At 42.7% G+C, this 27,129-nt stretch overlaps 1 protein-coding gene across 1 annotated transcript in view; it reads left to right on the forward strand.

Moving 5' to 3' along the window:
* The window catches only part of LOC144890842 (A disintegrin and metalloproteinase with thrombospondin motifs 19-like), a 184,838-nt gene that overhangs the window by 121,323 nt on the left and 36,386 nt on the right, over positions 1-27,129 (forward strand). Inside the window, exons 7-11 of the mRNA XM_078772701.1 lie at positions 1,300-1,456; positions 1,897-2,032; positions 4,306-4,510; positions 7,800-7,952; positions 11,652-11,829. Coding sequence (XP_078628827.1) covers positions 1,300-1,456; positions 1,897-2,032; positions 4,306-4,510; positions 7,800-7,952; positions 11,652-11,829 — 829 coding nt within the window. The remainder of the gene's footprint in view (positions 1-1,299; positions 1,457-1,896; positions 2,033-4,305; positions 4,511-7,799; positions 7,953-11,651; positions 11,830-27,129) is intronic.

Raw genomic sequence — 27,129 nt, forward strand, 5'->3', positions numbered from 1 at the left:
TCCATCTTACAGATTTCACCTTTCCATCCCCACTCTTTTCGTGAAGTATTCACCACACTCCTTCACGATCACCTTAACTTGTTCTGCATAACCTTGCTCTTCTTTTGTAAAAAAAAAAACACTTATTCCACATGACCACATCACAGCAAATGTCTCTTGTCCTGGAAATGAAACAGTGGTATTTCAACCAGACAATTCTTGGTATGCAAGAGCCATCTGTGATTGGGGCAGAAATAATGAATTGAAAGTTCAAACGCTAAAACTATTGGCATTTCGAGGCAAAAGTAATACAAGTGCATACTGAAGGTTGGTGGAATGCACAGGTGGGATAGGGACCTGATTTGATCTAGTCCGTCTGGTTAGCTATCGGCGTATATTGTATACAACTATAATTAATGTAATTTTACATTGTTGTTTCAGTTTCATTGTGACAAAGCAGACAAAATGTAACTTTGGGGTTGTTTGTGTTGTACGTTTGTGTAACAATCTTTCTTCTCATATACTTTGTATTTGTTCTTTAACTTCCTTTCTCCTGGGTGTGGTGTCATTTATACATTTGCACTATGATGCAGTACCATGGAAGTAATGCAGTATATTTGATAGCACTCGAAGAATCTTTATGTTTTGCAAGTAGGTCGTTGTATCAGTGAGCGTGCCAACCATCGGATGGACGTTAAGCTGTGGAACTCCATTACACCCATTATCTGGATGAAATGAAAGATTCCCGATTTCCCCCCCCCCCCCATATTGTCTTTCCATAACGTGTTGGTGAGTTATGTCCAGCTCTGCCAAATCCCTGCCATAACCTTCAAGGTGCATTGTACCAGAAACACAGCCATGCTCCTGAAAGATGATGCAACCAGTTGCCAGAGACTTTACATTGCAGTATTTTTTTGTACATTGCATTAAACAATACCACGGGATCTTTAACGTCACTCATCCATAAGACATCACACACATTGATGAATCTTCGTGCATGTGGAGCACCAGGATGGCAGTTTATAGCTAGGCCAAGATTCGAACCCAGGTGAGATAGCTGAGGCGAGTGTGCATACCTCAAGGCTATCATGGCAGCCCTATACTTTGGTACACAAAGCCAATACAACAATGAAAAAAAAAATCTAGGCACAAGAAAGGTTCTGTAATCCATTAATTATATCAAACTTCTTTTTCTTTTTCTATTCACAAAACATGCCATTTATGAATTTTTAACCCAAAGCTTTAAATTCATTTATCACACCACTCTTTTTCAGTTATCACATCTTTATTGTTTCTTTTTTGGCCTCCATCCTTTCCAAGATCCTACTTTACCATGACCACAACCTGAGGCTTCACTATGAGTACACACTTCCTATGAACAGCAGCTGGTGGTTGGAACAACAGGAACACTCACTCAGGCCACACTATATGTGGACCCACGTGGGATGGGAGAACTGCACCACACATTGTGGTGGAGGTGAGTCTTTCATCCTTCCGACCCACGTTTTATCGCACCTAGCTATCGACATGATGTCAATAGATCAAAGGTCCTGGATTGATGATGCTTCTCTTCCATTGCATTTATTTTCATTTATTTGATTTTATTCCTTCCATTTATTTATTTTTCTCCGACTTCAAACTCCTTTTTACATGCTTCTTAATTTAATGTTTTATATGATATTCAAAGCCCATGTTGACCATTCTATTTCCCTACCCAGTCCCATTGGCAATGCTTCACATTTTACTGTTCATTAACTCCTGTTGCACGTATCTTCCTGGAGAGACATAATTGGTTTACTGCTTGTGAAACGATTGTATGGAGATGTTCTGAAGAAAATATAATTTACGGGTAAACTGTCTTGTTCTCTAATGTTCTCAAATATGGATGATGTTCTTAATTTTCTTTCATTCCTCAAGGGGAGGTACGAAGCATTTTGTCTTGCAACCGCCTGATAAATCACACACGTTCCACTGTTCCTGATGAGGACTGTGCGCATGTGGCACGTCCGCAAGTACACCGGCGCCTTTGCTCTCTGCACCCGTGCCAGTGCAGGTGCTTACCTCATCAGCCACAACATCCACACCACACATGTATTCTTATAATTATTGGTTAAATGCAGAATCATACATGCTTTCCCTTTCCTTTTAATACATATCTGATGTAAAAATACGAATATATAATATGTTCAGATCCACCAACTTGTTCACTGCCAAATATGCAGTATCGCTGAAGCATTATTTGCAGCCTGAGGAACGACTGACATTTTGTCATGCACAGGATAAAAACAACATGGATTCAATCATATAAAGCTGAAATGAACAAGAAGAAAAAGACATAAAATGTCATAGTCCCTGTGGTTTTAGTAATTTTCCTGTTCAGAGTTAAAGGCCGTCAGTCGGCCATCTTTGGTAAGATTACAAAACACCATTTTCTGCATATGTATACTCTCATGTATTGTCTTTGTGCTATGTTTGAACAAAATCGGTCCATGCATGTCGAGAGATGGTTGAGGATATGTTTAAGTACCAAAATGGCTGCCAGTTGGCCATCTTGGATCTGCTCTCGAAAATAAATGACATGCATATGTAACCCATCATTCATTATCTGTGTGCCAAGTTTGAACAACATCCGTGAATGCATGCCCGAGAAATAGTTGGACATATTCTACATCGGTTTTGTTTTTGTTTTTTTACAAAGAAAATGGCCTCCAGTCAGCCATCTTTGATTACACCACGAAACAAAATGATGTGTATATGTATACCATCATATATTGTCTCTGTACCAAGTATTAACAAAATCGGTCCATACATCTCCGAGATATGGTTGCGGTCGCACGCACGGGTGGATGGACGAGACCCAATCCATAAGCCCCTGTTTTGGACTAAGTCCAACGGGGGATAATAAAATGACTGGAAGAAATGATTTTCTAGCAGAATTATCCAGCTCATGGAAGAGCTAAATGACAGGGGGTGCCAAGTCAATAAAGTTACAGTGAGGGAACGGTGAGACACAAACACACAAAGTTATTTGTATTTATAGGGTAATGATTCAGCCGAACTTGACAAGAGGACTGACAGTCACACAATGGAGTTTGTGTCAACTTAATCCCACAACCCATCCCCTTTTCCAAATGGGGTTTTCCACCTTGGGTGAAATCCATATTAAGATAGCTAATCATGGCATTTTTCCAAAGTCGCTTCTAATAACAAAAGCAATAACAACATTTTTGATATTAGCATAATATTAATGTTATTACAAAACAATATTAGTACTAATAATATCTCCTCCACCCAAAGGGTTTTTCCTCCTTGGACAAATGTCATGTTAAGGTGTATAAATGGTTCACAGTGGCGTATCGTGGCGTTAAGCCTACCAGAAGTAAAAAATAAAATAAAAAACCTTATAAACCACAAACACACCTATGATTACCTTTTCAAACAGTCGCTACTGCTGTTTCACACTAAACTGAAAGAAATCTGGAGGAATGCCGACATCCTTTAGGCATTCTATGCTTATTGTATCCACCGCCGACGAACAGCCTCGAGCCTAGATCTACTGTAATCTATATGCCCAAAATAAGACAATAACATGACCCTTCCTGCCACTCCTGTAGGAAGTGGGTGTATTAGTAATACAAATGTGCCGTGATTCATAATTCCATCTTGGACCATACTTAGTTTGCAGTTTATCAACTCACACACAACAAATCATGAACATGGAAGGAGATATGACACTCAGATTAACATTCCTCCATTAATGGGAACAGCAATACAGCCGAAATGCCCTGTATGCGAAGCACCAAAATGACAGGTTATAGTTGGGTGAGATGCACAATCGTGAGTGCACTACCTCTAAGCTAACCCATTCGCCCAATCAAGAATTGTAGCCTACAAACACAACTACTCTCCTCTTGAGAAGTCCTTGAAGTCAAGTGAGGAACATCTCCAATAAAAGTTTCAAACTATTTATTTGAATCCCTACAAGCCCAATTTTATAAAATCCCTTTTGTTTTCTCTAGTCCATAACTATCTCTACATCATTATCAACTTGAATGAATATTGATGATAGTTCAGTATATGTTTTGCCTCTTCAAAACTCGATTGGAGAAGGAGAAATATAAAGAGAAAACTCCACTTTTTTTGATGAACTCTTCGCTTTGGTAAAATTTATAGGAAAATATAATAATATGGTCCATTGACCTCTCATATCAATTGAATCTTTTGTCGAGATGGTGCAGAAACCTCACCAGCACGTGGAGGCAAAAATAGAAACGTAAAGGTGTCACAAATTTGTTTTCTCATCGCTTGTCTCACTCATTCCTGAAGGTGGAAGTTGTCCGAATGGTCACCTTGCTCTCGGTCGTGTGGAAAGGGAGAGCAGAGGCGCTCAGCTACGTGCCAGCTACAGCTTCCTAGCGGCGATTTTGTGCGCACCCGTGATGAACGCTGTCCCCAACCACGGCCGACCACTGTGCATGGCTGCAAAGGACGTGATTGTGTTACTGCATGGGAAGCCACCCCTTGGTCACAGGTGTCTTTTTACTGCTTTATCAATGTAGAGCGAGCGCTCTTTACTTTCACTTTACTCGACTTTTGCTCTTCACTTTACTTTCCTTTTCTTACTCTCTATATCAACAAATATATTAAAAATTAATAAACAAACACTTGCAGGTCTTGTATTTTTGTGAGTGCAACACCATGAGATCACCAGAATGACAATTTATAGCTGGATAGCTGGGCCAAGATTCAAAACCAGGCTCAACAGTTTTGAGGCAGATGTGCACTTACTTCAAGGCTAACCTGCTCAGCCCCTCTTTCCCCCCAGTAAATGATTGATTTCCAGCATAATTTCGAAATTGTTGTCATCATTTATAATTTGGTTACTCAAAAATTACTTCCAAATAATCCAAAAATTATGCCTTTTTTGGATACAGAGTCGAGGCTCGTGGAAGAGCTAGAACACAGAACAGATCAGGACGCAACATAACGAGAGGAACAGCAGGAGGAGAAGGAGTAAACAGCAACAGCAGGGCTGAGGGATAAAATATATGGAGACGGATGATGAGGAATATGGGTAAGAATGACGGGATATGTGAGTATGCAGGTGGTGGATAACATGGAATACAGAAGCAATCTCTCAGGAAGGAAAAACTGGAAATTTAAAGTGTATAGAGTGGGGTGCTTTAACAGAGGTATAAAAGATCATGGTTTTGGATGGAGGATGATCTGAGATGGTGGTGAACAGCTGTCTTAAAGACCGTGAGGGAAGATTGAGATTGAAAAGAATATGAAGTTGGTTCCTCAGGGAGAAAAAGAAGAACGAATCAGTTGAGGTGAGCAGGGATTCAGGATTTTGGGAGTTTCATGAGACTGATGTTGCTGGTGGACCACTTGCACACCACAGAAACCTGGGGTGGGAGAAGGAGGGGGAGGGGGAGGGGGGGGGGAGCGACGATGACCAAAAAGCACATACAGGGCAGAGGTTGCAGAACCATAAAGGAGGCAGAAGAAGACAGAGACCACCGACCTGTCTGAAATGGCCTTGTGATAGATCCATAGACAGCTTCATCACAAGCATTCCAATAATCTTGATGTCCATGCATTCTTCAGTGTCAAGCTAGGCAAGGTGTGAGGCAGGGATGCCAGCCCAGAATGAAGACCAGTATTTCATCAAGCTGCGGATGAAGCCCTTGTAGGTCGGCGACTAAACCGACACACTTCAATGGCTTTGCTAGTGGGGAGGGTGACTGACATCCTGCCAGGACCACAAAACACCACTTGGTAAAGGGTGGATGAGCTCCTCTAGGTAGCCAACGACCATTCAGTAAAGATTTGGTGTCTCCTAAAAAACACCCATCCAGTTTGGACCAGTTCAGGTCATACCAAAGACTTTAAAAATGGTACGTGCTCCTTCCTTTCTTGAAAATGATAGAGCATGGACAATCTTCTTCGGTTGGCATCCAGAGGGAGGAGGAAATTCTTCTCGAGGAAATGCTCTGCTGAGTATGGTGAGAAAAGCGACGCCATTGTTATCCAGAGTATCCCAGGAAGTGACGGTAGTAACGACGCACTTCCACCAAGCTCAATGGCTGTGTTGAGTGTTTTTCGTGTGTGTGTGTGTGTGTGTGTGTGTGTGTGTGTGTGTGTGTGTGTGTGTGTGTGTGTGTGTGTGTGTGTGTGTGTGTGCGTCAGCTCTATTACGAGCCTCAGCCAAAGTATAAAAAAAATATGTCTTTACCTACACCACTGAAGGTGTATGGGGGTTTTGTTTTCACCTCTGTTTGTTTGTTTGTCTGTGTGTATGTGTGTGTCTGTTTTTTGGACGGGATATCTCTAAAAGGTGTGTACAGATTTGGACGAAACTTGGTTGAGAGGTTGGGTGTGTGACAAGGAAGAAATGATTACATTTCCTAAAGATCCAGATCCGGATCCGATCATTTTTTAAGCGATTCTTCACCATTGAGAGATAGGGCTAAAAACGATATACAGTATATCATGAGATCTCAAAAAGTTATGGACGAATTGCCAAAACCAGGGGGATGAGTTAGTTAGGTGACGAGAACAAGCCGATTAGATTTAGGTTCAGGTCAGAATCCAGATCCGGCCTATCAGTGGAATAGAAAACCTAAACTGTTCAGCCCAGCGGAGGTATGCGCTCTACCGAGTGCCCTTCTTGTTTGAGATGTTTTGGTGAAATAAAAGTTCCAAGGAATACCATGGATTTTCTTGGAAGATTGTTCGTCTTTCTGAGAAGGTTTACAATCCCCCATGTATGTTAAAATTATGTCTGACATTTATTGTCAGGACAGATGGGTTCAGCATCAGGGATATCTGAATAATTCTTTATATTTAGAATTATGCTTTTTAAATGAAGTTTTAACTGGTTGGTTTATAAAGTCAGTCAGCTGTAAGGATTGGTAGTATTCTGGTGTTGGGTTAACGGTTAAGGTGGCTGACTTAGGATCTTTGGGTCTTGAGTCTGGACTCCTGTCGTGCTGTTGAAATAACACCAGGTGGATTGACTGAAGCCGTCGTCCTTCCGAGGTCGGCAAAATGAGTCCCAGCTTACTGGTAACAGGGGCACTGCATCAGCGGCACAGTTGTAATTGCAGAAAATGATGCAACCAGCAGCCTCAGGCTGCATACGAAACAACAACACCATTGGTAGACAGTCAGGTAGACAAACTTGGTTAATGCTGTATGTCTTGGCTATCACTGCTGAATTTCTTGGCTGGAAACGATGCATCTGGATCAAAGATATCATTCCACATTATTTATTATATCCCTAACCCCTAATTCTCATCCATTTTTTTTTTTTTTTTTGTATACTGAATCGAGGCTCGTGAATCGAGGCCCATACTCTAATGTCTTTATGCATTATTTGTATGCCTGTTCCCTTCCGCCCCTTTGTCGATCTGCCAACCTGTTGCCCTCTCTGTTGTTGCGCTCCTTCACGAGCCTTACTCCTATTTAAAAAAAATTAATACCGAAGTCATAACTTTTTGCCTTTTCAAAAACTTTCAGAGGCAAAAAAAACATGACTTCTCTCTCAATGGTATCAAGACCCTCATCGTTTTGGAAAATATTTGTGGCATTGTCTAGAAACTAGTTAAAAAGGACTAACATCTGTGCTGAGCTTATCTGGCACAGGACCATGCTCTCATGACAGGAGGGAAACCATTTTTAACTCCTTGTATATACTTTACATTCTTCTTCTTCGGTTGTGCAATCCTTTTTTCGTAATGGATATAAATGTTTGCCATATTATTCACTTTGTGACTGTCTGCATTATCCATGCCCCATTCCACATGCCCCTTCAGTGTTCTACTCATTGTGGGAAAGGCATTCGCGTGCGAACTGTGACCTGCAAAAACCCTCTGGGCATCTGTCACTCCATTGGCAAACATCCTAAGGAGATTCATTGTGAAGACTACTCATCATGCTTTGAATGGAGAACGGGAAAGTGGTCTAAAGTGAGTGCTGTCGGTACAAATCTGTGAATCATTAGTGTGCTATCTTCAAGTAGACTATATATATATATATATATTTGCTAATTTCACAACACCCAATACATGCAGGATGAGTCATGATTATTGTGCCATTCTTCGGATTGACATTAAACCAGGTATCTCGTGTGCTGGCATTCGTTGGTGGGCGTTAAATATCCCATGGTGTCCTTTGCAAAGAGTAAGTGAGCTTTGGCTGGCACCCTGAACAAGTGAGTTATCGCTGACATCCTAAACCATGATCCTGCCCCCACTTGTGTGCACCCTGCAGAATACCGAGAGGGACAAAGCACGTAAAGAGCAGAGGGGGCAAGACCAAAAAGAATGCACAGAAGACAGAGAGGCAACAAACCTATCTGTAATGGGAAAGTGATAGACCCAAAGATTCAGCTTCATCGTGGGATATTCCAGTAATCTTGAAGGCCTTGGTTTCCATGGTATTAAGCTGAGTAAGGTGTGAGGCATGGGCAACATCCCCGAGGGGAGAGCAATACTCCATCAATCTACAGATTAAGGCCTTGTAGGTGAATAGGAGTTCAGGCGTTCCAAGGAAGCACTTTGAACGACGCAGGATGCCCAGTCGGAGACTGCCTTTGGAGACCAACTTTGAAAATGGTTTGCCATAGAAATATCCTGGCTGACCCTGGAGGTTGAGTGAGTGAAATTCCTCAAGAAGATTGCTAAGAAAATAGATTGGGGAGGGGTTAACATCGAGTCCTTTTGGAGAGAGGTAGTGAGAGTGTGAGATTTGTCAGGATTGAAATACATATTCCACGTATTATACAAGTACAGGATTTGTTGAAATGTCTCAAGAGAGGGAAGAGGCTGCTGCCAGCCTGACTGAACATCATCAGTAAATAGATAAAGAGGATTTTCTGGAGAGTCAGAGAGATCATTGATGAAGATCAGGAATAGGACTGGGCCAAGAACACTGCCTTGGGACACTCCAGCCTTGACAGGAAGAGGAGATGACTGGATTCTGTTCAGAGGCACACATTGGCTACGACACTACAGGAAGTCCGTAAGGGTGGAGTTGGCCTTGGATTCCAAAGGCAGATCGTTTGGAGAGCAACATGGGATGCCAGACTGTATCACAAGGTCGAGATATGCATCGAGACAGCCCAAGCATGTCCAAGGTGGTGTGCAGCATGTAATGGATATAAATTTGATCTGCGGTGAGGCCGTTGGAGAAAAGGCATGACAGTATTTAATATCCTACATTTATTATGTTTGTTTTTTGTTTGTTTTTTGTATACAAGATCGAGGCTTGTGTAAGAGCTAACATCAATCCCAAAAAAAAAAAAACTGACACACAAAACATATGATAAAGGGAGCGGGAGACAAAATTGGGAGAGAGAGGGAAGCACACAAGTACAACAGCAGAGAACAGGGACATCGGGAGATCTGTGGGAGGGAGAGGGCTGGGGGCTGGAGTGGGTGTGGGGGGGGGGGGGGGATGTGTACACGGAATAAAGATGTGTACACGGAACTTCCTCTGTTCGACATGTTGACTCTCTTCCTGCCTTTAAAACCTCCCTCAAAACCTATCTGTTTCACAAATCTTTCAAAGTCTAAGTCCTGTTTTCCCTTTGGTTTGAGGTGGGACAGAGATCGAGAGTATGTCTGTGTACATGTGCGGGGGAGGGAGGGGAGGAGGAGGAGGAGGAGGAGGAGGAGGAGTACACATCTGTGGGTTTTGAATGGGGAGGGAGAGGAATAGGGCAAGAGTGAAGGTGTGTCTGTGTGTGTGTATGTTTGTGTGTGTGTGTGCGTTCGCATGATAATGTAAAGCGCCATGAGGGTAGTTTACTCTGCTTGATGGGGCTATATAAGACTCCTTTATTATTATTATTATTATTATTATTAAAGAGAGGTGGCAGAGGTATAAAACACATGAACACTGCTAGAACTTCCAGGAAAGAAAGAAGTCGGGATTTCAAAAAAAAAGTGTATCTGGGGCGAATTAACGGGGGTAGAAGAGATCAAGGTTTTGGATGGGGGAAGATAAGCGATGATGCTGAACAGCGGTTTTAAAGACCTGGAGAGAGGAGCGGGATTGAAGAGAGTGAGGAAGTTTGTTCCAGAGGTGGGAATAAAGAGGAATGAAGGAGTGAGGGTGAGCAGAGAGTCTTGATTTTGGCAATTTCGCCAGAAGTGGTTTGCTGGCAGATCTTGTGTGTGCTGTAGGAATATTTGGGGGAACACAAATAGAGCTGAAGGAGCTAGGCTAGATAGGAGTCGGTAGAAGACAGAAAGACCACCAACCTGCCTGCGGTGAGTGAGTGAGTGATCGGCCCTCGGAGTTAGCTTCATCGCGGGAGATTCCAATGATTCTGAACGCTTTGGTTTCAACAGCGTGAAAACGAGCTAGGTGTGAGGCAGGAGCACCAGCCCAGAGGGGAGAACAGTATTCCATTGAGGTGCGGATGAAAGCCTTGTATGTGGTGAGGAGCTCAGGTGAGGCAAGGAAGGACTTTGCACGACGGAGGATGCCCAGTCGGCGACTGGCTTTGGAGGCCAGCTTGGAAATGTGGGTTTCCCAGGAAAGATCATGGCAGATAGTGAGACCCAAAAGCTTGAGTGACAGAACATCTTGGAGAGGATTATTCAGAAAGTGGATGGGAGGGTTGTTCAGTCGGTCTTTTCTGAGAGACATTGTAAGAGTGTGGGATTTGTCAGGATTGAAAGACATGTTCCACTTGTTTGACCAGTCTGTGATTTAGTCCAGGTCTGCAGAGAGTGAGGCTGCAGACTGCCGATCTGAGGGATGAGGAATGGAGCGGCAGAGAGTGGAGTCATCAGCAAAGAGATAGAGAGGATTTTCAAGAGTCAGAGAGATGATTAATGAAGACCAGAAAAAGCACAGGGCCCAGAACACTGCCTTGGGGAACTCCAGCCTGAATAGGAAGGGGAGATGAGAGAAACCCATTCAGGGCCACACGTTGACTACGACTAGAGAGGAAGTCTGGTGATGTTGAAAAAGTATTTAAATTCCGAATTTATCCAGAAGGCCTTTCGAATTTATCCAGATTTTATCCAGGAATTTATCCAGAATAACAATAAATTAGTTCAAATAATATGCACAAAACAGCTCATTAGCATGCATGGCCCTGGAAGTACTGTGGGCAGCGATGCATTGTGACAGTGTCAGGGAGGACAGGAATTAACAATGTTCTAAGTGACGAAGTTTTGCTCACTACCATGGTTGATCTGGACTCGTCCTGTATTCCCAATCAACTTGTATATCAATGAAGGAAAGAAAAATGGGAAATTCGTCAATTCAACTTATACTCCAGGCCTTGTACTTATTCTCCAAAGATACGGTAATGGATGTGTTTTCAGAGGTTGGTTCACATATTACATTCAACAAAGACAGACAAAGGCACTATGATGAACAATGAAATAGCACGGTGACACTGCTATCATGGAAATAAAACAATTATATTCCAACTTTTGCACGCTCCACAATATCTTAACCTCAAAGGTTATAACCATATTCAGCAATAACTAATTTTGAATGGGGGTGCCATCGCCCATCGTATTCCATATGGTTGATGTTGCAGGTTTAGCAGTAGCATATGGCAAACTTCTCCTGAACAAACTGTGGTGTTCATGTTTATTATGTTTGGGTGTTGAAGCATTGTTTATGCTGTGGCCTGTGTGCAGTGTTCTTGCAGTTGTGGACGAGGATTGCAATCCCGTGCAGTCCATTGCATGCATCGAATATCGGGTCGCCACGGCAAAGGCTGTGCTTCCTCTCTGAAGCCATCATCTTACATGAAATGCCATCAGAAACCTTGTGACGTCACCATCAGTGCCAAAAAGATCACCTCGCAAAGGCTCGGTAAGAGCACACAATTCAATGACCATGATCATGATCTTTCTCCTTCAAATTTTGTTTTCATTCCTGAAAGTCATTGTAGTGTCCATCTTGTTTATCCCATGTACCCTGCCCCAGCCATTTCTCTCCCACAGATCTCCCAATGTCCCTGTCCCCCACTGTTGTGCTTCGCTCTCTCATCCCCTCTTGACTCCTGCTTCCATTGCTATATGTTCTGTGTGTTAACTCTCATACGACTCTCAACATAGTATCCAGAAAAAGAAAAAAGAAAACTATTGTCTTGGAAAATGCGAATTTCCACAATCGTGCTCATGTCATAACTTCATTCACACGTCACAATTCTGCATGCCATTGCTATGACAACCCCACCTAGGTGGTATGAAACGTCACATGAGGACCAATCAGGATTAAATATCTGCTTTTGTGATCTCCAAAAATGACACTCGGTGCGTTCTGATGGACTTGAAGGGTCAGGAAAGCGACTGGTCCTTATGATATCAGCCTTGGCCCACTGTGTTCTTGTTCTAATGAACTGTCACACATTCCAACTTTACTTTTCAACTGGTCACTTCAGCTTTGTAAAATTCTCCATATTGAAAAGTCTATAATTATCCCTGTGCAAAAGCGTTCCTCAGTGAGTTACCTGAATGATTTTCGACCAGTCACACTCGCATACATCATTGTGAAATCTTTCAAACGTCTAGATTTACTGTACCTGCAATCTCTTCTTCCTGCTTCCCTTGACCCTCATCAGTTTGTCTATCGGTGTAATCTTTCAGTTGATGATGCTGTTTCATTCGCTCTCCATCACGTGTTAAACCATCTAGATTCTAGATAAACGTACATCCCCCTATGCTAAGTTGCCTTTCTTAGATTTTAGTTTTGTGTTCAACACCATTTCACCTCAGACTTTATTTAAAACTCGACGCACTTGGTCTCGATGGTTCGATTTGCAACTGGATTTTGGATTTTCTTTTAGACAGACCACAGGTGGTCAAAACGGGCTTGAAAATTTCTCAACCAATAACCCTGAACACCGGAGCACTTATCGGGGCTGTGATTTATCCACGATTTCATATTCATTGTTCACTCATGATTGTTTCTCATTGTCTGATAGATCACAAGTGGTGAATTTTACAGAGGACACAACCATAGCTGGCATGATTCTCAACAGTGATGAATGTGATTACCGTAAACAAGTTGAAAAACTAGTTGAATGGTGTTATCTAAACAATCTCGAACTCAATGTCAAAAAGACAAAGGAAATTATTGTTGATTTCTGGAAAAACAAAACTCTCATTCAACCCTTCGTTATTCATGATGCTGAAGATGAAATGGTCACTTTTAAAATTTTAGGAATACATCTATCTATAATTCCAGTAATCTCTGTGTGTCTGTGTGTGTGTGTGTGTGTGTGTTTGTCTGTGACCGCTGTTTCTCGACAACTACCGGTCCGATATACTTGAAACTTGCCAGGTATATTGCTGGGGACCCGAGGATGTGCCTTTTCAAGGTTTCATATTAATCGGAGAAGTAGTTACCGTAACGCAAGCCGTTCGCTTTGGCTTTGCGAATGGACCAAACCATTTCATGTAAATAGAGGGGGGGGTTCTACCGTACTCGCAAGCCGTTCGCTTTGGCTTTGCGAATGGACCAAACCATTTCATGTAAATAGAGGGGGGGGTTCTGTGGTCGTTACTGCCACGTGGTTTCAAAGTTTTTTTTTGTTGTTGTTGTTTGCACGCATGTTTTTTTGCACCCACGTACGGGCACGCCCTAGTATTTACAATGATCTTAAGTGGGAGATAAATAACAATCACTGTGTGAAGAAGGGGTTAATAAATATCAATATCATTCAACACTTAAATGAAGGCTCACTACTTTGGATGATGCACCAAGAGGAAATTGCCATTCACAAGAAGGTATAATGAACAGTATATTAAAAAGCTCTGCCTTCCTCTCCACCATGCAATCCGCCAATTATAACTTCAACATCTAATATATAAAGCTCATTCAAACCACTCACTCACTGACTGATATTGATGTTCAGTACCTTCCAGGTGACGTAGAAAGCTGAAATTTCACGTGCCGATGGACATTGAAGCCGATACACCAGGAAGAAAAAAAAATAATCAAAGAACCGTCGGAACGCGTCTGTAAATGGAAATGTACGTAAGAAACTGTAAAAGTGTCCGTTAGAAAGAGAAAAACCTCAAACGATATCTATCATTTGATAATTATAATCTCTATAACTGTAAACTGTGAAATAAACACCTCAATCGATATCTATCATTTGATAATTGTAATTTCTATAACTGTAAGCTGTGAAATAAACACCTCAATCTACATCTTTCATTTGATAATTATAATTTATGTAACTGTAAACTGTGAAATAAACACCTCAATCTCTATCTATCATTTGATAATTATAATTTCTGTAACCGTAATCTGTGAAATTAACCCCTCAATCTATATCTATCATTACCTTCGCAAAAGCGGAAGGTTATGTTTTGATCACTGTGTATTTATTTGTATGTCTGTGTGTGTGTGTGTGTGTATGTTATTCGCATAACTCAAAAAGTATTCAACCGAATTGCATGAAATTTGGTGGGATGATTGGTTATTATACGGGACACATTTGATTAGATTTTGGGAGCAATCGGGTCAAAGGTCAAGGTCAAGGTCACGAAAAGGTCAAAAATCGCAAAATCGTCAGCACCAAACTGTTCACTGTTCTGTTCCCTACACTCCCATGCCAAGTACAGAACAGTAGCTGCGGCGAAGGTATGCGCTCTACCGAGTGCCCGTTCTAGTTTGATAATTATAATGTCTATAACCGTAATCTGTGAAATGAACCCCTCAATCTATATCTATCATTTGATAATTATAATGTCTATAACTGTAATCTGTGAAATAAACACCTCAATCTACATCTATCATTTGTTAAATATAATTTATATAACTGTAATCTGTGAAATAAACACCTCAATCGATATCTAGCATTTGATAATTATAATTTCTGTAACTGTAAACTGTGAAATAAACACCTCAATCTCTATCTATCATTTGATAATTATAATTTCTGTAACTGTAAACTGTGAAATAAACACCTCAATCTCTATCTATCATTTTATAATTGTAATTTTTGTAACTGTAAACTGTGAAATAAACACTTCAATCGATACTTAGTATTTGAAAATTTGTAATTTCTTCAACTGTAAACTGAAATAAACACCTCAATCTATATCTATCATTTGATAATTGTAATTTCTATAACTGTAAACTGTGAAATAAACACCTCAATCTATATCTATCATTTGATAATTGTAATTTCTATAACTGTAAAATGTGAAATAAACACCTCAATCGATATCAATCATTTGATAATTGTAATTTCTATAACTGTAAACTGAAATAAACACCTCAATCTATATCAATCATTTGATAATTATAATTTTTAGAACTGTAAACTGTGAAATAAACACCTCAATCGATATCTAGCATTTGCTAGTTGTAATTTCTATAACAGTAAACTGTGAAATAAACACTTCTTTTCTTCTTCTTCTTCTTCTTTTTTTTTTTTTTTTTTTTTCTTTTTTCCTTGTATACAAGATCGAGGCTCGTGAAAGAGCTAACATTAATCACACAAAAAGACAAACTGACACACAAAACACAAAAAACAAGGGGAGCGGCAGACAAGATGGGGAGAGAGGGGGAAGGACACAAAAGAGAGGGGGAAGAGGGGGAAGGACACAAACACAACATTTGAGAGCAGGGACATCAGGAGGACTTGGGGGGAGGTGGGAGAGGAATAAAACATATGAACACTGCAAGGACTCTGGGGTGAATTACCGGGGGTAGAAAAGATCAAGGTTTTCGATGGGGGAAGATAAGAGATGGTGGTGAACAGCTGTTTTAAAGACCTGGAGGGAGGAGTGGGATTGAAGGGAGTGGGGGAGTTTGTTCCAGAGGCAGGAGAAAAGGGGAATGAAAGAGTGTAGGTGAGCAGAGAGCCTAGACTTTGGCAGTTTAACCATAAGAGGGTTGCAGGCAGATCTTGTGCGACCTGAAGGAATATTGGGGGGACAGAGCACAGAGAGAGCTGGGGGAGCAAGGCCGGAGAGGAGTCGGTAGAAGACAGAAAGACCACCAACCTGCCTGCGGTGAGTGAGTGAAAGGCCCTCGGTGTTGACTACATCGCAGGAGATTCCAATGATTCTGAAAGCTTTGGCCTCAACAGCGTGAAGCCGAGCAAGGTGTGAGGCAGGAGCACCAGCCCAGAGGGGGGAACAGTATTCCATTGAGCTGCGGATGAAAGCCTTGTATGTGGTGAGGAGCTCAGGTGTGCCAAGGAAGGACTTCACACGACGGAGGATGCCCAGTCGGCGACTGGCTTTGGAGGCCAGCTTGGAAATGTGGTTTTCCCAAGAAAGATCATGGCAGATAGTGAGACCCAAAAGCTTGAGCGACAGAACTTCTTGGAGAGGATTGTTGAGAAAGTAGATGGGAGGGTTGTCCAGTCGGTCCTTTCGGAGAGACATTGTAAGAGTGTGAGATTTGTCAGGATTGAAAGACATGTTCCACTTGTTTGACCAGTCTGTGATTTTGTCCAGGTCTGCAGAGAGTGAGGAGGCTGCAGACTGCCGATCTGAGGGATGAGGAATGGAGCGACAGAGAGTAGAGTCATCAGCAAAGAGATAGAGAGGATTTTCAAGAGTCAGAGAGATCATTGATGAAGACCAGAAAAAGCACAGGGCCCAGAACACTACCTTGGGGAACTCCAGCCTGAACAGGAAGAGGAGATGAGAGAAACCCATTCAGGGCCACACGTTGACTACGACCAGAGAGGAAGTCCGCCAGCCATGCGTGGAGATTTCCATGGATACCAAAGGAGGAGAGTTTGGTGAGCAGAGCAGGGTGCCAGACCGTATCGAAGGCATGTGAAATGTCAAGGGAGACAGCTCTAATTTCCTGTTTGGCATTGAGGACCTCCATCCATTGTTGAGAAAGCAGAAGCAGCATGTCCAGAGTAGAGTGACCAGGTCTGAAACCAAATTGATGATCAGAGATCAAGCCATTGGAGAAGAGGAAAGATTTAATATCTGAAGCAATGATGGATTCCATGACTTTGCTGATAATTGGGAGAAGGCTGATTGGTCTGTAGTTGCTGGGATCTGTTTTTGCACCTTTTTTGTGCAAAGCGGTGATGTTGGCTGATTTCCAAGCAGATGGCAGATGACCTTGAGCAAAAGAGAGGGTGAAGAGAACAGAAAGAGGGAGTGAAAGAGCAGAAGAACATGATTTTAGGACCTGTGGGCTGATGCCGTCAGGACCAGTTGCAGAATCAGAGTCGAGGGTTGACAGAAACTTTTCCACCTTGTCAGGAGGAAAGGACACAGAGTCCAGGAGCAGCTGGGTACGACTGGGTACGGTGGGTACAGAGAGGGATGGGTTTGGGACACAAGATTTAGAGGCAAACACAGAGTTGAGGCATTCAGCTTTTTCACGTGCGGAGTCAGCCGTTAAGCCGTTTGAGGTGAGGGAGGGGATGGAGGGGGAACAAACACCAGAAACAGATTTGACCAGACGCCACCAGGATTTGGAAGAGGGAGACAGATAAGAGAGTTCGGTCTTGAGAATGGTGAGATATTGTTTCCTGGCTCTCCTGAGGGTGGACACACACTTGTTTCAGGCTTTGTGAAAGGAAATGAGATTTCCTTCCGTTGGATTTGCTTTCCAGGAGACGAAAGCAAGTTGTTTCAGGGCAACAGCCTCACCACAAGATTCCGTGTACCATGGACGGGAGGAAGGGTACGACAACTGAAGACGAGATGGGATAAATCTGTGCATGAGAGAGCAATTTACTTTGAAAGAATTCCCAGGATGAGTTGATGTCAGAGGCGGTAGAGATGGGAGACCAGTCCAGATGATTGATGGCTGCTTGAAGACCGTGCCAGTTGGCCTGAGTGAAATGCCAGACTCGTCGACGCTGAGGAGGCTCTCTGAGAATGGTCAGAGAGATGTCCACTTTGACAAGCACATGATCAGATGAGCCGATTGGAGCAGAAGAAGAGCAGCAGACATTTTCAGGGAAGTTTGTCATAACCAAATCCAGAAGAGAAGATGCTCCGTTGACTGAGATCCGGGTCGGGAAATTGACAGATTGTGTCAGTCCCAGTGAGTCGCAGAAGTCCTTTGCTGAAGAGCCATGGCTGGTGAGAGAGGTACCCACACCCAGCCAACAGGCATGGTGACAATTGAAATCACCACATATGAGGAAGAGAGAGTTGGGATGGGTAGATAGAAGTTGGTCCATATTATCAGACAGTGAGATGTAGATGGAGTCATCGCTGTTTGGTGGACGGTACAACACACATATGAACAAAAGGTGGGAGCGAAGGGGAAGCCGTAGCCAAAGGTATTCCTGGGGGTGAGGTGGAGAGAGGGCAGTGGAGGGTGAGTGAGGAAGAGAGTTTTTTATAAAGATAGCCTCAATCGATATCTATCATTTGACAATTATAATTTCTATAACTGTAAACTGTGAAATAAACACCTCAATCTATATCTATCATTTGACGATTATAATTTCTATAACTGTAAACTGTGAAATAAACAACTCAATCTATATCTATCATTTGATAATTATAATTTCTATAACTGTAAAATGTGAAATAAACACCTCAATCTATATCAATCATTTGATAATTATAATTTTTATAACTGTAAACTGGAAATAAACACCTCAATCGATATCTAGCATTTGCTCGTTGTAATTTCTATAACAGTAAACTGTGAAATAAACACCTCAATCTATATCTATCATTTGATAATTGTAATTTCTATAAATGTAAACTGTGAAATAAACACCTCAATCGATACATTTATGTTTGAATTGTTCAAAATAAGATTATATGCATATTTTCTTGGCAATATGCGATTTGGCTTGATTTGCCATTTAGTCTTCGTAAGTGCATGCTCGATATTTTATTTACAACAGAAAAAGCATAACTCATACGAGTTCGTTTCTCCTGGTGATACATTATCTGAATGTGTGGGGTTTCACTCCCTATGCATGTGATCTCTATGATTTGCAACCATAGTCATGGACAGATGAGAAGACCGCTTTCAGCCTATATAAAACACTTGGATTGCCATAGGGCCTGCTGCCAACTGCAAGGCCTTTACATATAATCTTTAGCCCAAGCCTCATGCTGAACAATATGTCTGGGTGGGTTGTGAAACGAGAGGCTGTTTCTTGTCATTTTTATCCTCTTAATCCTTATCTTAATCTTTTATCTTTTATCTTAATCCTCTTAATTCTTTATCCTTTTATCCTCTCATCTTAGTGAACAATCTTAATCCTTTAAATCTTAATCTTAATCCTTTAGTCACAGTTTACAGGCTGAATGATGGGGTACAGAAAGAATAGAAAGAGGATAATGGCTAAATTGGAGAGGGTTGGGAAAAGGGAGAGGGAGGAAATGTACATTTTTGTTTAAAAAGATCTCGGTCCAGGGAAGAATGAGATTATTGAAATAAAACGTGGACATGAGGGGTAGTTTTAAGTCACGAAGAGGAGGGCAGGAGAGTGGGTTGAAAAAAGGGGAATAGGAACATTTTGGAAAGGGATGGGTGTAATGAAACCTCTAACCCTTCCAAACCTATCCGGCAAGTATGTTGATCGGTTGGTTTGTCTGTCTGTTTGTCTGTCTGTCTGTTTGTCTGTTTGTCTGTCTGTCTGTCTGTCTGTCTGTCTGTCTGTTTGTCTGTCTGTCTGTCTGTCTGTTTGTCTGTCTGTCTGTCTGTCTGTCTGTTTGTCTGTCTGTTTGTCTGTCTGTTTGTCTGTCTGTCTGTCTGTCTGTCTGTCTGTCTGTGCGCAGCACTACGTCTACACCATTGCACGTAGAATCGCCAAACTTTACACACATATTTGTCTTGCCCTGGAATAGACTGTGCCCAAATGATGACGTCATTGGTCACGTGGTTCGGTCGCCATCTTGGAAAAACCGAAAAACTTTGCACCTCTATATCTCCGAAAGTGCTGAATAGAAAAAATCGAGACATGGACCATTGTAAAGAACTCTCCATGGGGAATAACATATGTTAATGATGATGTCATAGGTGCCTCCATTATGGTGTCATAATTCGGCAAGTACAAAACTTCATCCGATCAAGATGACATTTCTTGAGCATCATCAAGGAATAAATTAGTTTAGAAAACAAATATTGCCGCTTTTTAGAATTGCCGCTATCCGGTCCGGTCTGGAGAGGACGCTGGCGTTACTTGTTCGCCGCTTCTCCAACTGGGTCATTGTATATAGTCTGCTTTTCTGGTGGTCGTGGCGGCTTTTTGGCCGTTGGGTCTGCCCTCTGCTCGGTCCCAGCTCTGCTCCTGGCTTCGCCTGCCCGGCTCTTCCACTGTTTCCTCAGGCCCGCTCCCGTTGTTTGTGGCTGTGGCTGTTTGCCGCTGCGGTCTTGGTTTGCGGCTCTGGCTGTTTGCCGCTGCGGTCTTGGTTTGCTTGATTAGCGGCTGCGGTCGTTTGCCGCTGCGGCCTTTGCTGTCTTGAATAGCCGCTGCGGCAAGGCCTACTCGTCCTCCTCAACCTTGGCCTCTTACTCGTCCCTTCGCTCCTGCCTGGCATGGCTCGAAGGTACTCCGCCGCAAGGCTTCTTCTGCTCAATACTCACTCCACCCCATCATGCATCTCTGCAATCAAATCCCACAGACTCCTGCGATGACCCAGATACATTCATAGAGGCTCCGGTCATAAGTTTGTTTATTTACAAACAGGTCACTTCATTCCCGTACTCTGGTCGGCTCAGCGCACTCCCACTCATCGTCCCAGCGCACCTGGTCACAGCAACACACACGATCGCACCTCCTGTCTGCAAACCCTGGCTAGATCACCTGAGTTCATCCCCACCATACAAAGCAACATCAAGCTCACCCTGTTCAATACCCGGTCCCTCAACAACAAAAGCCACATCCTGAACGACGACATTCTGGAAAATAAACTGGACTTTCTCTGTCTCACTGAAACCTGGCAACAACCTCTGGACTACTTCTCACTCAACCTCACTACACCCAATGGATATTCTTACATCAATAAACCACGCTCGGAGGGCCGAGGTGGTGGAATTGCCGTAATTCACCGACAGGACATCAAGACCAGCCTCATCTCCATCGCATCTGCTCCATCATTTGAACACCTGGCTTTTAAACTCTCTTGTCACACACAGTCAGTCATGGCTGTCGTGTACCGCCCTCCCAAACAACACCCATCATTCCTGTCTGACTTCTACTTTCTGACCCAGCTCTGTTCCCTCTCCCCCTCAATCCTCCTCCTCGGTGATTTCAATATCCACATGGACTCCACTGACTCCACAATAACCACTGACTTCACTGATTTACTCACCTGCTTTAACCTCACTCAACATGTCAACTTTCCTACCCATAACCGTGGGCACATTCTGGACCTTGTCTGCTCGACTGGATTAATTTTGCACCATCTCTCTGGCTCTGACCTCACCCGCTCTGACCACTTAGCCATCACTATGACCATCAACATCCCCACCCCAGCACCAAGGCATTATCGCACTATCAACTTCCGTAAGCTAAACGCTCTTTCACCTACCTCATTCTCATCCACCCTCTCTGAAGAAATGTCCACTTCTCCCTTCGTTGACCTCCACACCCCTTCTGACCTCACTGACTACTACAACCACACTCTCTCCTCCTGCCTTGACCAGCTTGCACCTATAAAAACCAAAACAGTTTCTTTCACCCATTCTGCTCCCTGGTTTAGCCCTGAACTCCACCTGATGAAAACGCGTGCTCGCCAACTTGAAAGACTCCGCAATAAAACAGGTCTCACAATTCACTCCCAAGCCTACAAGGACCACCTACAACACTACAAAGATGCCCTCTCCCACGCCCGCTCCACCTACTACTCTCAAATTATCCACTCTGGCTCTGGAAACCCAAAAGCACTCTTCTCTACAATAAACAAACTCCTCAGCCCCCTGGACACCACCACCCAGTCATTCACAGTAGACAACTGCATCTCCTTCCTTTCATTCTTCCAAAGCAAAATTGACAACATCCACAGCAGCTTAACCACCACCGCACCTGCTCCCCCTCAAACCACCTGCCCCCCCTTATCCTGCCAACCCCTGTCTCAGTTCTCCCCAGTCTCCCCTACTGACCTCTCTGACCTCTCTGAACTTCTCATAGGAATGAAAACTGCCACCTGTACTCTTGACCCCACCCCCTCCAGCTTTGTCAAGGCCTCCCTTCCTGCTCTCTCTCCACTTATCACTGCAACAATAAACTCCTCCCTGTCTACAGGCATCGTCCCACCATCCCTCAAAATTGCTGCTGTTACCCCCATTCTGAAAAAACCTGGACTCAACCCTGACACCCTAAACAACTTCAGACCCATCTCCAACCTACCCTTTCTGTCAAAAGTTTTGGAACGCGCTGTAGCCACTCAACTTAAACATCACCTCTCTGCCAATAACCTGTATGAAACATTCGAATCCGGATTCCGCTCCAACCACAGTACTGAAACTGCTCTCCTCAAAATCACCAATGACCTTCTCCTCTCCTCTGACGCTGGCAACCTCAACATTCTCATCCTCCTTGACCTCAGCGCCGCCTTTGACACCATCAATCACACCATCCTCCTCACCCGACTTGAAACCACCTTTAACATTACCGGCACTGCCCTCTCTTGGATCAAATCATACCTCTCCGACAGACGCCAGTTCATCTCCATCAATAACTGCATATCCCCCACAGCTCCCCTCCCCCAAGGTGTCCCCCAAGGTTCAGTTCTTGGCCAGCTCCTCTTCATCCTGTACCTGTCCCCCCTTGGTCACTTAATCCGCCGTCATGGTCTCCAATTCCACTGCTTCGCCGATGACATCCAGCTTTTCATCTCCACCAAGTCCATCTCCACCGCCACCCACTCTATCCCGACTAACTGCATCACTGAAATAAAATCCTGGCTTCAAATCAACTTCCTCAAACTTAACTATGATAAATCTGAAATAATCACCATTGGCCCAAAAACGCTCACCAAATCCACCCATAACTTTGCCCTCAACAGACGGTTTCCCAGTATCCACCTCCCCTCACATCCGGAATCTTGGCATCATCTTTGACCAAACCCTCTCCTTCAACAAATACACTAAACAGATCACAAAGACAGCCTTCTTTCACCTGAAAAACATCGCCCATCTCCGTCCATCCCTCTCCTCCACGGCTGCAGAAACCCTCATCCACGCCTTCATCACCTCCCGTCTGGACTACTGCAACAGCCTCCTCTTTGGTTCACCCTCAATAATCATCAATAAACTCCAATACATTCAGAACTCCGCTGCCCGTCTACTCACCCATTCCCGGACCCATGACCACATCACCCCCATCCTTTACAAGCTTCACTGGCTCCCCATCCCCCAGAGAATCCAGTACAAAATCCTCCTCTTGACCTACAAAGCCCTCCATAACCTGGCCCCATCCTACCTGACTGACCTCCTCTCCAGACACACTCCCACCCGCAACCTCCGCTCTGCTGGTACCAACCTCCTGACCCCCCCCCCAGCCCCCCCCCCCCCCCCCCATGCGGACCAAATTCAGATCCTGGGGGGACAGGGCCTTCTCCATCGCTGCTCCCACCCTCTGGAACTCACTACCTCACACCATCAGAGACTCCTCCTCACTCACCACATTCAAAACATCACTCAAGACCCACCTGTTCAACACTGCATTCAACATTTAACCCATAGCATTTAACCCCTGACTATCTCTTCTCCTTCTCCTTCCTCTTGCTTTGATTATTTACCTGTTGATTTTTGTCTTTTTGCGCTTGTTTTTTTGTACTCTGTCAAAGTGTCTTTGGGCTTCTTGAAAAGCGCTATATAAAATAAATGTATTATTATTATTATAAATAATGACGACGTCATTGGTCACGTGGTTCGGCCGCCATATTTGTCCAAAATGGCCGATAAAAAAAGTACATTCCGGCAAGTCCTCGGTCTCTGACCAATTTTTCATTTGTTTGTTTGTTTGTTTGTTTGTCCGGGCAACATCTCAGCCATCCTTTGAGCTTGGAAGTTGAAATTTCTGCACAATAGTGAGCAAGTGCTTTGGCAAAAACATATTTTTTGTTTTTTGATTAATCAATTAGTTGATTAGTTATTTAATTATTATCGATTAATTGAGTACTTATTTATTTCCTTTCTTATCTGGACAATATCTCAGGAACCTTTTGAGCTCGGAAGCTGATATTTGGACATGACAATGAACAACTGATTTGGGTGTAAAGGCTATTTTTGATTTATTGATTAATCAATTAATCGAATAATTATTTAATTATTCGATTAATGAATTAATTACTTTTTTTAACATTACAGATTAGGATGAAATGGTGATGGTTTTGGTGTTATATTAAATAATTGATTAATTATTTAATTATTTAATGATTCTTATTTATTTATTTTCATTATTAATCATTTATTTATTTTCTTTCTCATCTGGGCAATATCTCAGGCACCCTTTGACCTAGGAGATTGATATTTGGACATGACAGTGACCAACTGATTTGGCTGTAAAGGCTATTTTTGATTAATCAATTAATTAATTAGTCGATTAATTATTTATTGGTTAATCAAATTTTTTTTGATTAATGGCTTATTTAATTAATTTTCAAAAAGTTACAGCTTCAGATGAAGCACTGGTGGTTTAGGTATGCTATGAGCCAATTTATTTCAGAAAATATTTGATGATAATTGTTTATTGATTTCAATTATGCAATTAATCAATCAATTAGTGTACACCTCTCCCTCCCAATACAGTCTCTATGAGCTCCACGGCAGTATTGCCGGGTACCGGAGGCGCCCCGGCAATGCCAAGCTGGAGGAAATTTAATTATTTGGCATGGAGGCAGTGTACTTTAAATGCATCGGTACTTGTTTGTTTTTTGATTAATCAATTATTTGATTAGTTATTCAATTATTATTGATTAATTAAGTACTTATTTATTTCCTTTCTCATCTGGGCAATATCTCAGGCATCTTTTGAGCTAGGAAGCTGATATTTGGACGTGACAATAACCAAGTGATTTGGCTGTAAAGGATATTTTTGATTTATTAATTAATCAATTAATTAATTACTTAATTATTTGATTAATGAAGTCATTAATTAATTTTTTTAAGTTGTACATTAGGATGGAACGGGGGTGGTTTAGGTATTTTATTAGGCAATTGATTAATTCTTTAATTATGTTATGATTATTATTTTTTTTTTTCTCATCTGGGCAATATCTCAGTACCTTTTGAGTTAGGAAGCTAATATTTGGACACGACAATGACCAAGTGATTTGACTGAAAAGGTATTTTTGATTTATTGATAAATCAATTAATCAATTAATTATTTAATTTATACGATTAATGACTTCATTGATTATTATTTTTAAAGTTACAGATTCGAATGAAATGATTGTGGTTTATGTATTATATTAGCCAATTTATTAATTATTTAATTTTTTATGATTATTATTTCTTTATTTTCATTATTAATCATTTATATATTTTCTCTCATCTAGGCAATATATCAGGCACCTTTTGAGCTAGGAAGCTAATATTTGGACAATACCGTTACAAGGTAATGTGGCTATAAAGGGTATTTTTGATTTATTGATTGATTGATTTAAAAAAACAAATTTTAATCACCATAAATGAAACAAAATATTATCACCATAACAGTGACAAAGTATCATCATCATAAAAGTAAAGTATCGTCACAATAAAAGTAACAAAGTATTGTCACGCAACTCCAATTAACATCAGAGTTGCGGATTGCCGATTACGAGGCTTTAACTCCTGAGGCGGAAGCTCAATAGCGGATTCCAAAATCTAAGCGCGCGGAATGGAGGGAAACGGCAAGAGCCCCGCAGCCTTATCTATTAAAACCAAACACCCAGTAAACTGCGTTCAGATATGTACAAAAATAATATCAGGATTTATTCAAAGGAAAAAGGCAGGACAGGAAAATGCGTGCCGATAATAACTATCATAATCGGGATCCCGCACACCAGACTCAACAACAGGACAAGGGATGAATTAACGAAAAGAACACGTCGTGTAATTGTGAATTGTGGTGTGAGCTTATCTGTCCCGCCGTCTTGTCCCCACTTGGCTCCAGGCTCCGCCACACACCACGAGGTCCCTCGCTCCCGCACCGTGAAGGCCCCAGCCAACGCCCACTCCAGGCCCCTCGTCGACCGCCCACGAGGTCCCTGCACCACTTCAGGCTCCAGAAGCACCGAGCACCGCTCCAAGCACCACGCATCCAATGCAGGCTAGCGAAGAACTCAAAAACTCGAGCAAGAGCTGGACGTGCAAGAGGAAGTGCTGCGCAAACAAGAACCGGATGTGCTCTCGTTCGTTCTCTCTCGTTCTTTCGTTCTCTCTCGTTCTTTCGTTCTCTCTCGTTCTCTCTCTCTCTCTCTCTATGTCGTTCAGCCCGCCCCGATATAACCTGGCCGGTGACGTCAGCCTTGGCACGTGACCAACCAGCGACTTCCACCGAACCTTCCAGCTTCGCGCCTCCCGCACTCGTTGGCTGAAGGTTCGTGCCTAGCGCGCTGACCAATCACAGGCCCGTAGCGTGGTAATAGCTCGTGCTACTCGATGTTCCTAGGCCGCCGGAGGTGTAGCGGCGGCGACTATCATCGGCGGTGTCCTGGCCTGGTTTCTTTGCCTGTTCCTTCCGAAGTCATTGTCAGGGAAGGGAATTATTTAATGTTGCGCTAGGGACCTCACTAAGTGTCTATGTGGTCTGCAGTGCCATAATGGACAAAGGTTTGATGACCAGGTTGGACTCACAGGGGCGTTATCTTTAATCCCTAACTACTTAACACTCGAATCTCCTGGTGGATTCACAATTATACACCTTAACCGACAAAACGCCTAAACATGGACTTATTACAGGAAGTGATCCTTATCGCGACATCTCGAAGCATGTTAACTACTCAGATCTATTCTGCTCTACATTTTGCTCTACCCCCAGACATAAATAACACAGCCCCCCACCTGGAACCGTAGCTCCTGCTAGGTTCACTGCAGGCACTACCATTCCAGCCTTAACACTTACTGTCTCACACTTACTTAGCCTATGAAATAAATCAGGAGGGCTGTGGGAAGTGAGTCGGACTACCTACCTACACTTCCTTAACATGCTAAACCCCTTAACCATCAATCAAATATGTACATTTTCTTCATTCCATCGCTCCTGTGGTG

The sequence above is a fragment of the Myxine glutinosa genome, chromosome 2 (genome assembly GCF_964187855.1).
Source record: "Myxine glutinosa chromosome 2, kmMyxGlut1.1, whole genome shotgun sequence".
Taxonomy (NCBI): Eukaryota; Metazoa; Chordata; class Myxini; order Myxiniformes; family Myxinidae; genus Myxine; species Myxine glutinosa.